The 12,185-nt window shown below is 35.0% G+C and overlaps 1 protein-coding gene across 3 annotated transcripts in view; it reads left to right on the top strand.

Annotated features, from left to right (window-relative positions):
- The first annotated feature begins 263 nt into the window (after positions 1–263).
- The window catches only part of RCHY1 (ring finger and CHY zinc finger domain containing 1), a 55,101-nt gene continuing 43,179 nt past the window's right edge, over positions 264–12,185 (top strand). The window contains exon 1 of one of the 3 annotated variants that reach the window (XM_068124427.2): positions 264–363. In XM_068124427.2, coding sequence (XP_067980528.1) covers positions 301–363 — 63 coding nt within the window. In that variant the 5' untranslated portion in view covers positions 264–300. The remainder of the gene's footprint in view (positions 364–12,185) is intronic. The other 2 variants (XM_078783245.1, XM_068124428.2) reach the window with 2 other exon arrangements.

Below are 12,185 nucleotides of genomic sequence, written 5' to 3'. Positions count from 1 at the left end.
TTATAATTGAGCAATTCTCTTTCTATTTATACAGTACTTTGCTTTTATCTTTTTGCTTTGAATATTTTCCGCAAATTGATAACGTGACGCGGTCAGCATCATGAAAAGCAGATTAGGCGGTGTATAGTATATATTTCCTCAGTGTGTTTCTTTGTCATCTTTTCTTCCACACACCCTTTTCATTTCATGCTTATATTTTATTAATATCGTTTCAAAGTAAAATGAGTTGCTATAAATATGATCGATGAAGTTTGTTTGCATCTGTCGTGTCTCGTGTGACGTGTCAAAGAGTGACGTAAAATGGCAGGGGCAGTTAAGGAAGAAGCGAGCTGCACACACTACAAGCGGCATTGTAAGCTTTTGGTGAGTTTCACGACCATCGCTTCCTTCGTCTCACTGATCTTGGTTGTTGCTGTCATTGATGTCACTCATAATTCTTTGATTTTATTCATTGATGAGCTGGCATGATCGATGTCCTTCGTTGTACGAATTCTCACTAACATGAGATGAGTCATTACCCATGGCCATACTCCATAGGCTAGGGTAGGGATACGTAAGTTCAACAATAAACAAGGAAGGATACACAAGGAATTTAAAAGTAGGATGAGGCCATTTGGCCCGTGGTGCTTTCGCTAAGTCTGCAGCATTTTAGTTCAACCGAAAAGTAGCAGTCGATAAATTCACTGGTAATACTAATATGACTATGAGGAAGAGTAATAGTGATGTGGGGGTGAGAAGAGTGGGGCAGACACAGACATCACCAGGGTGCCACACACACACACAGACACAATGACACACACACACACACACACACACACACACACACACACACACACACACACACACACACACACACATATCAAACAATTCGAAGTTATAATTGAGCAATTCTCTTTTTATTTATATGTATGTATGTATGTATATGTATGTCAGTCAGTCATGGCAGATAGAAGTTCGGGCCTCGATAACATTGGAGGAGGGGGAGGGAGAGAGGGAGGGGAAAGGGGTGGGAGGTGTGTTTATTTAGTAAGTTTCTTGAAGAGCTCTTACCACGTGGTTTAAGCATTCGAGCAACTACTCCATTCAAAACTGTTGGCTTGGCAAGCGCAAGCTCGCTGCTGCGTAACTGACAATAGCCTGGGTTTCTTCCCTTTCACTTTAATGTTGAACAGCATTAGCATCTGTTTCAAAAGGTAATCATACCTGTTTGTGGTTTATAATATTTTTTACTTCTGGTAAGGGTGCTCCCACGAAAACAGCATGATAGGATGTTTATACATGGTGTTTGTTAAAGGAGGAAATACTCCTTGGGGAGGGGAGATAATATTAGTATTAGATATAAGTATATATTATTGATAACATTAATAACATGCTCTTGTATTTATTGTTGTTGTTGGAAGCAACTTTGAAAAAACGCCATGTTAAACCTATCTTAACACCGATATACACCTCATCTTGCAACCCCATTGGTGGGGAAAAAAACCCCTTGGGGAGGGGGGTCAAATGAATTCTCTGCAACCTTTATTGTATCACCCTTAGTACTCCTGTAAAGTTTGGTTGAGATTTGATAAGTAACACAAAATCGTCAGACAGAGAGACACCAAATTGCGTATTTTAGTATGATGATCCAAGTTAAAGGGAAAAAATTGAATGTACAAAACGTCACAAAAGTACAAACGACAAGTGCAGATACATTCATAGTACACCGCCCCATACCAAATAAATAAATAACATATCCTCAAGCGCGTGACATTGCCGAGGCACCATTGGTGCCCGGCGATGCCGCCGTGCAGTACGTACCTGGAGACGGAATTGGGAAAGAGTGGTGTGCAGTAATGGATTGATTAATTGTGTAATTAAAATAAATAAATAATAATCGTAAAAGGATGAATTTCTTAACCAATTGGCTAATAGCATGCCTGAACCACCACCGTTTCATCCGAATTTGTAACTTTTTTTTTTTAATCAAGTAATTAATCGAAAAGTTAAATAACTAATCGATTGATTAATCAATGAATCAAAAATATCCTTTATAGCCACATCACTTGGTCACTGTTGTGTGCAAATATCAGCTTCCAAGCTCAACAGGTGCCTGAGGTATTGCCCAGATGAGAAAGGAAATAAATAATTACTTAATAAATCGATAATAATTAAGTAATTAATTGATCAAAAAATAGAAAAACATTACAGTTTTGCCAAAGCACGTGTTCACCATTGTGCTCAAATTTCAGCTTCCTCGCTCAAAGGAAGTTATTTATTTACTTATTTAAATGTGTTATTTTGTCACGTGAAATCATCCAAGCATGGGAGAGAGGTCGGTGAGCGTGGAAAGGAATGGCAGGCAAACAGGAACTTGCATACTTTTAAATTAAAATTGGCTAAAACATGAATAGAAAAGGGAGAATCAACAAATGGATATAAACTTGTCAAGGTCCACATAATGTGGGTGACGTATTGTCCAATATTTGGACATGAAGATAATTGGCAAGCATGTAAATTATTTGCTCAAAGAAACACCGACTCGGTATGATATAATAGATTACAAAATAAATTTTGTTTTTGGGCAGTTGTAGTGTGAGGAATGAACAAACAGAGTGCATTTACCTTTTTGACAGTACCTGCTCACAGATCTCATGACATAGGTATGTATGCAATCACCCATCCATACCTCAGATACCTATCCTTCCTACCAATGTACCTTTACCTCTTTACGCCCAATGCGCTCATAAGTATCAAATTCCAGTTTAAATCGATCCACTGTTTCTGCTGCCACGACCTCAAGGGAGACGACCATTCCATGTAGTAACTCCTGTCTCCTTCAGCCGTTCCTCATAGCTGTGTTTAACTAGCTAGGCCTGTAATCATTCTAGTTGGTTTAAACTGAGCCCTTTTGATGGCAGTTATTTCCTTCCTCAGGTGTGGTGGACAAAACGAAACACAATTTTAGATGAGACCTCAATAAATTCCTGTACGTTGTTGTGCACCGCCATCTGAACCTTTCCTATGCCATCTCCTGGCACTGCATGACGTCATTGTCAGGCAGCAAAGGGGGGTCCGGCAATGACACACGCTGAAAAGGAGTACTCAGTTTTCACTCCGGTTTCTTGTTTTCTTGTTTGTTTGTTTGTTTGTTTGTCTGGGCGATATCTCAGCCATCCTTTGAGCTAGGAAGCTGAACTTTCGGCACAATAATGAGCAAGTGCTTTGGCAAAAACGGTATTTTTTTTGATTAATCAATTAATTGATTAGTTACTTAATTATTATTGATTAATTAAGTACTTATTTATTTCCTTTCTCTTCTGGAAATGATCTCAGGCACCTTTTGATCTAGGAAGATGATATTTGGACAGGACAGTGACCAAGTGATGTGGAGGATATTTTGAATTTATTGATTTATCAATGAATCGATTAATTATTTAATTATTTGATTAATGACTTGATTGACTAATTTTTTTTAAAGTTACAGATTCGGATGAAACGTTGGTGGTTTAGGTATTCTATTAGCCAATTGATTAATTATTTCATTATTTTATGATTTTTATTTATTTATTTTTATTATTATTCATTTATTTATTTTCTTTCTCATCTGGGCAATATCTCAGGCACCTTTTGAGCTAGGAAGCTAATATTTGGACATGACATTGACCAAGTGATGTGGCTATAAAGGATATTGTACACCGCACCTTTCCTATGCCATCTCCAGGCATTGCAAATCGTCATTGCTGGGCACCAAAGGGGGCTCGGCAGTGACGCATGCTGAAAGGGAGTACTCAGTTTTCACTCTGGTTGTTTGTTTGTTGTACACCGCTCCTTTCCTATGCCATCTCCAGGCATTGCAAATCGTCATTGCCGGGCACCAAAGGGGGCTCGGCAGTGACGCACGCTGAAAGAGAGTACTCAGTTTTCACTCTGGTTTCTTGTTTGTTTTCTTGGTTGTCCGGACGATATCTCAGCCATCCTTTGAGCTAGGAAGCTGAAATTTCGGCACAGTAGTGAGCAGGTCCTTTGTCAAATACGGTATTTTTTGTTTTTTGAATAATCAATTAATTGAGGAGTTATTTAATTATTAGCGTTTAATTAAGTACTTATTTAATTAATTAAATTTCATTTCTCTTCTGACCATTAACTCAGGCACCTTTTGAGTTAGGAAGCTGATATTTGGACATGCCAATGACCAGGTGATTTGGCTGCAAAGGATATTTTTGATTTATTAATTAATCAATTAATCGATTAATTATTTAATTATTCGATTAATGACAAAAATTTTTTTTTTTTTAAAGTTACAGATTCTGATGAAATAGTGGTAGTTTATGTGTTCTCTGACCAAATTGATTAATAATTTAATTTTTTTATGATTATTATTTATTTATTTTTATTATTAATCATTTATTTATTTTCTTTCTCATTTGGCCAATATCTCAGGCACCTTTTGAGCTGGGAAGCTAATATTTGGACATGAGTGACCAAGTGATGTGGCTATCAAGGATATTTTTGATTTATTGATTAATCATTTCATCTATTAAGTATTTATTGATTAATCGATTAATTATTTATTGAGTAATCAATTAATTATTTAATTTTTTATAAATGACTTATTTAATTAAATTTCTAAAAGATACATCTTCGGATGAAGCACTACTGGTTTAGTTATGCGATTAGCCAATTGATTATGAAAATATTTTGTGATAATCTTTTATTGATTTTAATTATACAATTAATCAATCAATTAGTGTACACCTCTCCCTCCCAATGCAGCCTCAATGAGCTGCACTGCGGTATTGCCGGGCGCCGGAGGCGCCCCGGCAATGCCGCGCTGCAGCATATTTAATTATTTGGCATGGGGCGGTGTACTTTGAATGTATGTGTACTTGTTTTCTTTCTTGTTTGTTTGTTTTCTTTCTTGGTTGTCCGGGCGATATCTCAGCCATCCTTTGAGCTAGGAAGCTGAAATTTCAGCACAATAGTGAGCAAGTCCTTTGTCAAAAACGGTATTTTTTTTTTTTTGATTAATCAATAAATTGAGGAGTTATTTAATTATTAGCGATTAATTAAGTACTTATTTAATTAATCAAATTTCCTTTCTCTTCTGACCATTAACTCAGGCACCTTTTGAGTTAGGAAGCTGATATTTGGACATGCCAATGACCAGGTGATTAGACTGCAAAGGATATTTTTGATTTATTAATTAATCAATTAATCGATTAATTATTTAATTATTCGATTAATGACAAAAAAATTTTTTTTTTTAAAGTTACAGATTCTGATGAAATAGTGGTAGTTTATGTGTTCTCTGACCAAATTGATTAATAATTTAATTTTTTTATGATTATTATTTATTTATTTTCATTATTAATCATTTATTTATTTTCTTTCTCATTTGTTATTTATTTATTTTCATTATTAATCATTTATTTATTTTCTTTCTCATTTGGCCAATATCTCAGGCACCTTTTGAGCTGGGAAGCTAATATTTGGACATGAGTGACCAAGTGATGTGGCTATCAAGGATATTTTTGATTTATTGATTAATCATTTCATCTATTAATTATTTATTGATTAATCGATTAATTATTTATTGAGTAATCAATTAATTATTTAATTATTTATAAGTGACTTATTTAATTAAATTTCTAAAAGATACATCTTCGGATGAAGCACCAGTGGTTTAGTTATGCGATTAGCCAATTGATTATGAAAATATTTTGTGATAATCTTTTATTGATTTTAATTATACAATTAATCAATCAATTAGTGTACACCTCTCCCTCCCAATGCAGCCTCAATGAGCTGCACTGCGGTATTGCCGGGCGCCAGAGGCGCCCCGGCAATGCCGCGCTGCAGCATATTTAATTATTTGGCATGGGGCGGTGTACTTTGAATGTATGTGTACTTGTTTCTTGTTTGTTTGTTTTCTTTCTTGGTTGTCCGGGCGATATCTCAGCCATCCTTTGAGCTAGGAAGCTGAAATTTTGGCACAATAGTGAGAAAGTGCTTTGTCAAAAACGGTATTTTTTTTTTTTGATTAATCAATAAATTGAGGAATTATTTAATTATTAGCGATTAATTAAGTACTTATTTAATTAATTAAATTTCCTTTCTCTTCTGACCATTAACTCAGGCACCTTTTGAGTTAGGAAGCTGATATTTGGAGATGCCAATGACCAGGTGATTTGGCTGCAAAGGATATTTTTGATTTATTAATTAATCAATTAATCGATTAATTATTTAATTATTCGATTAATGACCAAAAAAAATTTTTTTTTTAAGTTACAGATTCTGATGAAATAGTGGTAGTTTATGTGTTCTCTGACCAAATTGATTAATAATTTAATTTTTTTATGATTATTATTTATTTATTTTCATTATTAATCATTTATTTATTTTCTTTCTCATTTGGCCAATATCTCAGGCACCTTTTGAGCTGGGAAGCTAATATTTGGACATGAGTGACCAAGTGATGTGGCTATCAAGGATATTTTTGATTTATTGATTAATCATTTCATCTATTAATTATTTATTGAGTAATCAATTAATTATTTAATTTTTTATAAATGACTTATTTAATTAAATTTCTAAAATATACATCTTCGGATGAAGCACTAGTGGTTTAGTTATGCGTTTAGCCAATTGATTATGAAAATATTTTGTGATAATCTTTTATTGATTTTAATTATACAATTAATCAATCAATTAGTGTACACCTCTCCCTCCCAATGCAGCCTCAATGAGCTGCACTGCGGTATTGCCGGGCGCCGGAGGCGCCCCGGCAATGCCGCGCTGCAGCATATTTAATTATTTGGCATGGGGCGGTGTACTTTGAATGTATCTGTACTTGTTTTCTTTCTTTCTTGTTTGTTTGTTTGTTTGTCCGGGCGATATCTCAGCCATCCTTTGAGCTAGGAAGCTGAAATTTCGGCACAATAGTGAGCAAATCCTTTCTCAAAAACGGTATTTTTTGTTTTTTGATTAATCAGTTAATTGAGGAGTTATTTAATTATTTGCGATTAATGAAGTACTTATTTAATTAAGCAAATTTCCTTTCTCTTCTGACCATTAACTCAGGCACCTTTTGAGTTAGGAAGCTGATATTTGGACATGCCAATGACCAAGTGATTTGGCTGCAAAGGCTATTTTTGATTAATTAATTAATGAATTAATCAATTAATCGATTAATTATTTAATTAATCTATTAATGACAATTTTTTTTTTTTTTTAAAGTTATAGATTCTGATGAAGTGGTGGTGGTTTATGTGTTCTCTGACCGAATTGATTAATAATTTAATTTTTTCATGATTATTATTTATTTATTTTCATTATTAATCATTTATTTATTTTCTTTCTCTTTTGGCCAATATCTCAGGCACCTTTTGAGCTCGGAAGCTAATATTTGGACAGGAGTGACCAAGTGATGTGGCTATCAAGGATATTTTTGATTTATTGATTGATGAATTAATCGATTAATTATTTAATTATTCGATTAATTACTAAAAAAATATTATTTTTTCAGTGACAGATTCTGATGAAATGGTGGTGGTTTATGTGTTCTCTGACCGAATTGATTAATAATTTAATTTTTTAATGATTATTATTTATTTGTTTTCAATATTAATCATTTATTTATTTTCTTTCTCATTTGGCCAATATCTCAGGCACCTTTTGAGCTGGGAAGCTAATATTTGGACATGACAGTGACCAAGTGATGTGGCTATCAAGGATATTTTTGATTTATTGATTAATCATTTAATCGATTAATTATTTATTGATTAATCGATTAATTATTTATTGATTAATCAATTAATTATTAAATTTTTTATTTATGAGTTATTTAATTAAATTTCTAAAAGATACATCTTCGGATGAAGCACTAGTGGTTTAGTTATGCTCTTAGCCAATGATTAAGAAAATATTTTGTGATAATCTTTTATTGATTTTAATTATACAATTAATTAATCAATCAATTAGTGCACACCTCTCCCTCCCAATGCAGCCTCAATGAGCTGCACTGCGGTATTGCCGGGCGCCCAAGGCGCCCCGGCAATGCCGCGCTGTAGGATATTTATTTAATTTCCTTTATCTTCTGACCATTAACTCAGGCACCTTTTCACTTAGGAAGCTGATATTTGGACATGCCAATGACAAGGTGATTTGGCTGCAAAGGCTATTTTTGATTAATTGATTAATTAATTAATTAATCGATTAATTCTTTAATTATTCGATTAATGACTAAAAAAATTTAAGTGACAGATTCTGATGAAATGGTGGTGGTTTATTTGTTCTCTGACCAAATTGATTAATAATTTAATTTTTTTATGATTATTATTTATTTATTTTCATTATTAATCATTTATTTATCTTCTTTCTCATTTGGCCAATATCTCAGGCACCTTTTGAGCTCAGAAGCTAATATTTGGACATGAGTGACCAAGTGATGTGGCTATCAAGGATATTTTTGATTTATTGATTAATTATTTAATCGATTAATTATTTAATTATTCGATGAATAACCGAATTAATTATTTTTTTAAGTTACAGATTCGGATGAAATGGTGGTGGTTTATGTATTCTATGAGCCAATTGATTAACTATTTAATTTTTTTATGATTATTGTTTATTTATTTTCATTATTTATCATTGATTTATTTTCTCATCTGGGCAATATCTCAAGCACCTTTTGAGCTGGGGAAGCTGATATTTGGACATGCCAATGACCAGGTGATTTGGCTGCAAAGGCTATTTTTGATTTATTAATTAATCAATTAATCAATTAATTATTTAATTATTCGATTAATTACTAAAACAAAAAACAAAATCAGTTACAGATTCTGATGAAATGGTGGTGGTTTATGTGTTCTGTGACCGAATTGATTAATAATTTAATTTTTTAATGATTATTATTTATTTATTTTCATTATTAATCATTTATTTATTTTCTTTCTCATTTGGCCAATATCTCAGGAAGCTTTTGAGCTGGGAAGCTAATATTTGGACATGACAGTGACCAAGTGATGTGGCTATCAAGGATATTTTTGATTTATTGATTAATCATTTAATCGATTAATTATTTATTGATTAATTGATTAATTATTTATTGATTAATCAAGAAATTATTTAATTTTTTATTAATGACTTATTTAATTACATTTCTAAAAGATACATCTTCGGATGAAGCACTAGTGGTTTAGTTAAGCTATTAGCCAATTGATTAAGAAAATATTTTCTGATAATCTTTTATTGATTTTAATTATACAATTAATCAATCAATTAGTGTCCACCTCTCCCTCCCAATGCAGCCTCTATGAGCTGCACTGCGGTATTGCTGGGTGCCAGAGGCGCCCCGGCAATGCCGCACTGTAGGATATTTAATTATTTCGCATGGGGGCGGTGTACTTTGAATGTATCTGTACTTGTTTTTGATTTATTGATTAATCAATTGATTGATTAATTATTTATGAATGAATCAATTATTATTATTATTTTTTCTGATTAGTGACTTCATTAATTTTCAAAATTTACAGCTTCGAATGAAGCATGGGTGGTTTAGGTATGCTATTAGCCAATTGATTAAGAAAATATTTTTATGGTCGTTATTTATTTCTTTTAATTATGCAATTAATCAATCAATTATTGTACACCTCTTCCTCCCAATACAGTCTATGAGCTGCATGGCTGAAGGCGCCCCGACAATGCCGTGCTTGAGGGTATTTATTTATGTGGCATGGGGGCGGTGTACTTTGAATGTATCTGTACTTGTTTAAACTACCTTTTTGTTTTGTAATTCACCCCCTTGTAAATACAACGTAAAACCCTACTATCTTTACCTATAGCTGACTGGGACTGTGCTGTACTCTTAACTCCCCAGTATATTTTACCACCCTAAAACCCCCTTTTACCACCCGTATGACACGCACATTCAAAGACTTCATCTTTTAGCCGCATCGCAGACGCTGCTCATAGAGTGCCCTCTGCTGTTGTTGTTGTTGTTCTTCTTCTTCTTCTTCTTCTTCTTCTTGTTCTTCTTCTTGCAGAGAAGACAAAACCTCGAAGCTCCACCCATTCTGGGAACCATAGCTCCACCCATTTTGGGAGAGGCTTCATATAAACAAATATCCACCATTTTATTAACTCGCATAGCTTTGAGGCCTGTTTTGTAGGCCCGTGGTGTCTTCCTCTCTCACACAGTTTTATTTCAAATCAAATTCGATATATCATTTCATTTTTCACAGTCGCTAACATAGTTTTAGACTCGGTTGAAAAAAAACGGGAAGAAAATCCGATGAAAGTTGCCCTTTATAGAACGAAATGAATTCTCAAAGGCCTGTAACTTCAAGTCCATTGAGATATATTTTGTTTAAATCGCGGCATGCTCAGTCATACACCACCCGAAATAACAGACGGGAAAATGCCGATATATATATATTTTGTTTAAATCGCGGCATGCTCAGTCATACACCGCCCGAAATAACAGACGGGAAAATGCCGAGATATATTAAAAATTCGTCCATTTGATGACAATCGTCACGATGAAATATTTAATTTATACGTCATCACAATAATGTGGAGAGAGGAGCATAGCTTCGTTCACGTGTCGCCACACATGGGAAATTGCCGAGATTTTTTTTTTTTTAATTGCGGCATGGTCAGTCATACACCGCCTGAAATAACAGACGGGAAAATGCCGAGATATATTAAAAATTCGTCGCCACACTCGGGAAATTGCCGAGATATATTTTCACTTTGCACAAAAATAACATCAAGTAATCGAATCAATAGGAATGTCCTGTGCCTATAACATTGACGTTATAGGCACAGCTGCATCTAGGCATTGTGTAACATCGACGCGGTTTTTGTTTTAATTAAAACTTTTTGTACTTGTTTATTTACTAGTGAGGGACCCGTGCTAAAAACCATCATGCTACGCACATGTAGGAGCCCAAAATCTAAAAAAAAAAAAATTGTTTTGAGAGATTTTATGAAAACTCCCACCCACTTTAGGACACGTGCAGGGACCCAAAAAGCAGAAATAATGCGGAAATGGCGAATGCCGAACTCCCTATGCCTGACGTTCGACTGAATGTGTTACTCTTGGACAATTTAATTCACTGCAAAACTACCAATAAATTCCACATTCCTGTGCCACCTTCAGTTGAACGTCAGGCATGGCCATCCAGTTCGTGAATGACTTGGGCAAAAACTTACTGCAGCTGAGCCCACTAGAAGTTATGTGATGTTTCTATACACGGCCAATGTCAAAACTGCAAATGCCGAATCCGCGAATGCGTTTACACACAAAAAACTGCAGCAATTCACGGGTAGAAACCTAGACTCTCAATTGTATTGAGAAATTGCCGAAGTCGCGAATATGTTTATATGCAGAGCAATCTCGATTGTATTGAGATATTACCGAACCAGCAAATGTTTCCACATGTGGTAAATGGTGAAACTGCTAATGTCAAACCCGTGAATGGGTTTACATGTGGAGAGAGCGAGAGCAGTTTGTACGGGTGGAAACTCAAAATCATAATTTTATTGAAAAATTCATGAAACCTCCCACCATGTCTGGGATCGCAAAAGGTGCCACAGAAAGTTTGGTGGGGCTAACCCCAAAACTAATGGAATAGTTCAGGGACCTACAGACAGGCAGGCATACAGTCATGCATTATGCTTTATCATTCCCTGGTGTTGGGCTAGCGGCTAGGGTGCCGGCTTAGGATCCTAGGATCCTGGGTTCGAATCCCGGTCGATCGCTGAATTAACACCAGGGGGGTTGACTCAGCCTGTCATCCTTCCGAGGTCGGCTATTTGAGTACCAGTTCACTGGTAATTCCCTGTTTGTCGTTCAAGGCGGCAAAAAGGGTTGGCGTCAGGAAGGGCATCCGGCCGTAAAACATTGCTTCAAAAAGGGGACCGAAAAAACAACAACAACCACGGTTCCCGAAAAAGGCCAACCCCCGCTTTGCGGGGAAAAATGGCCTCTAAAGGTGGTTTTTATATAGACGAGAAGGACCTCAGCCAGGGGGTTATGTTATTGTCCTTATTCAAACGTGTAACTCAAAATACCTCTCCAAAAAACCTCTCACTATGTCATTAAAAACACCTCACTGCACTGGAAAACGTGAGGGCAGGAATACTGTACTGTAAAAGGTAGAGACATGTAATAGCCCCTCCCACCTAGAGCGGCATGACCC

Source organism: Myxine glutinosa, chromosome 8 (assembly GCF_964187855.1).
Source record: "Myxine glutinosa chromosome 8, kmMyxGlut1.1, whole genome shotgun sequence".
NCBI classification, from domain to species: Eukaryota; Metazoa; Chordata; class Myxini; order Myxiniformes; family Myxinidae; genus Myxine; species Myxine glutinosa.
Note: the sequence above shows the minus strand (reverse complement) of the source record. Positions and strands in the feature narration are given on the sequence as shown.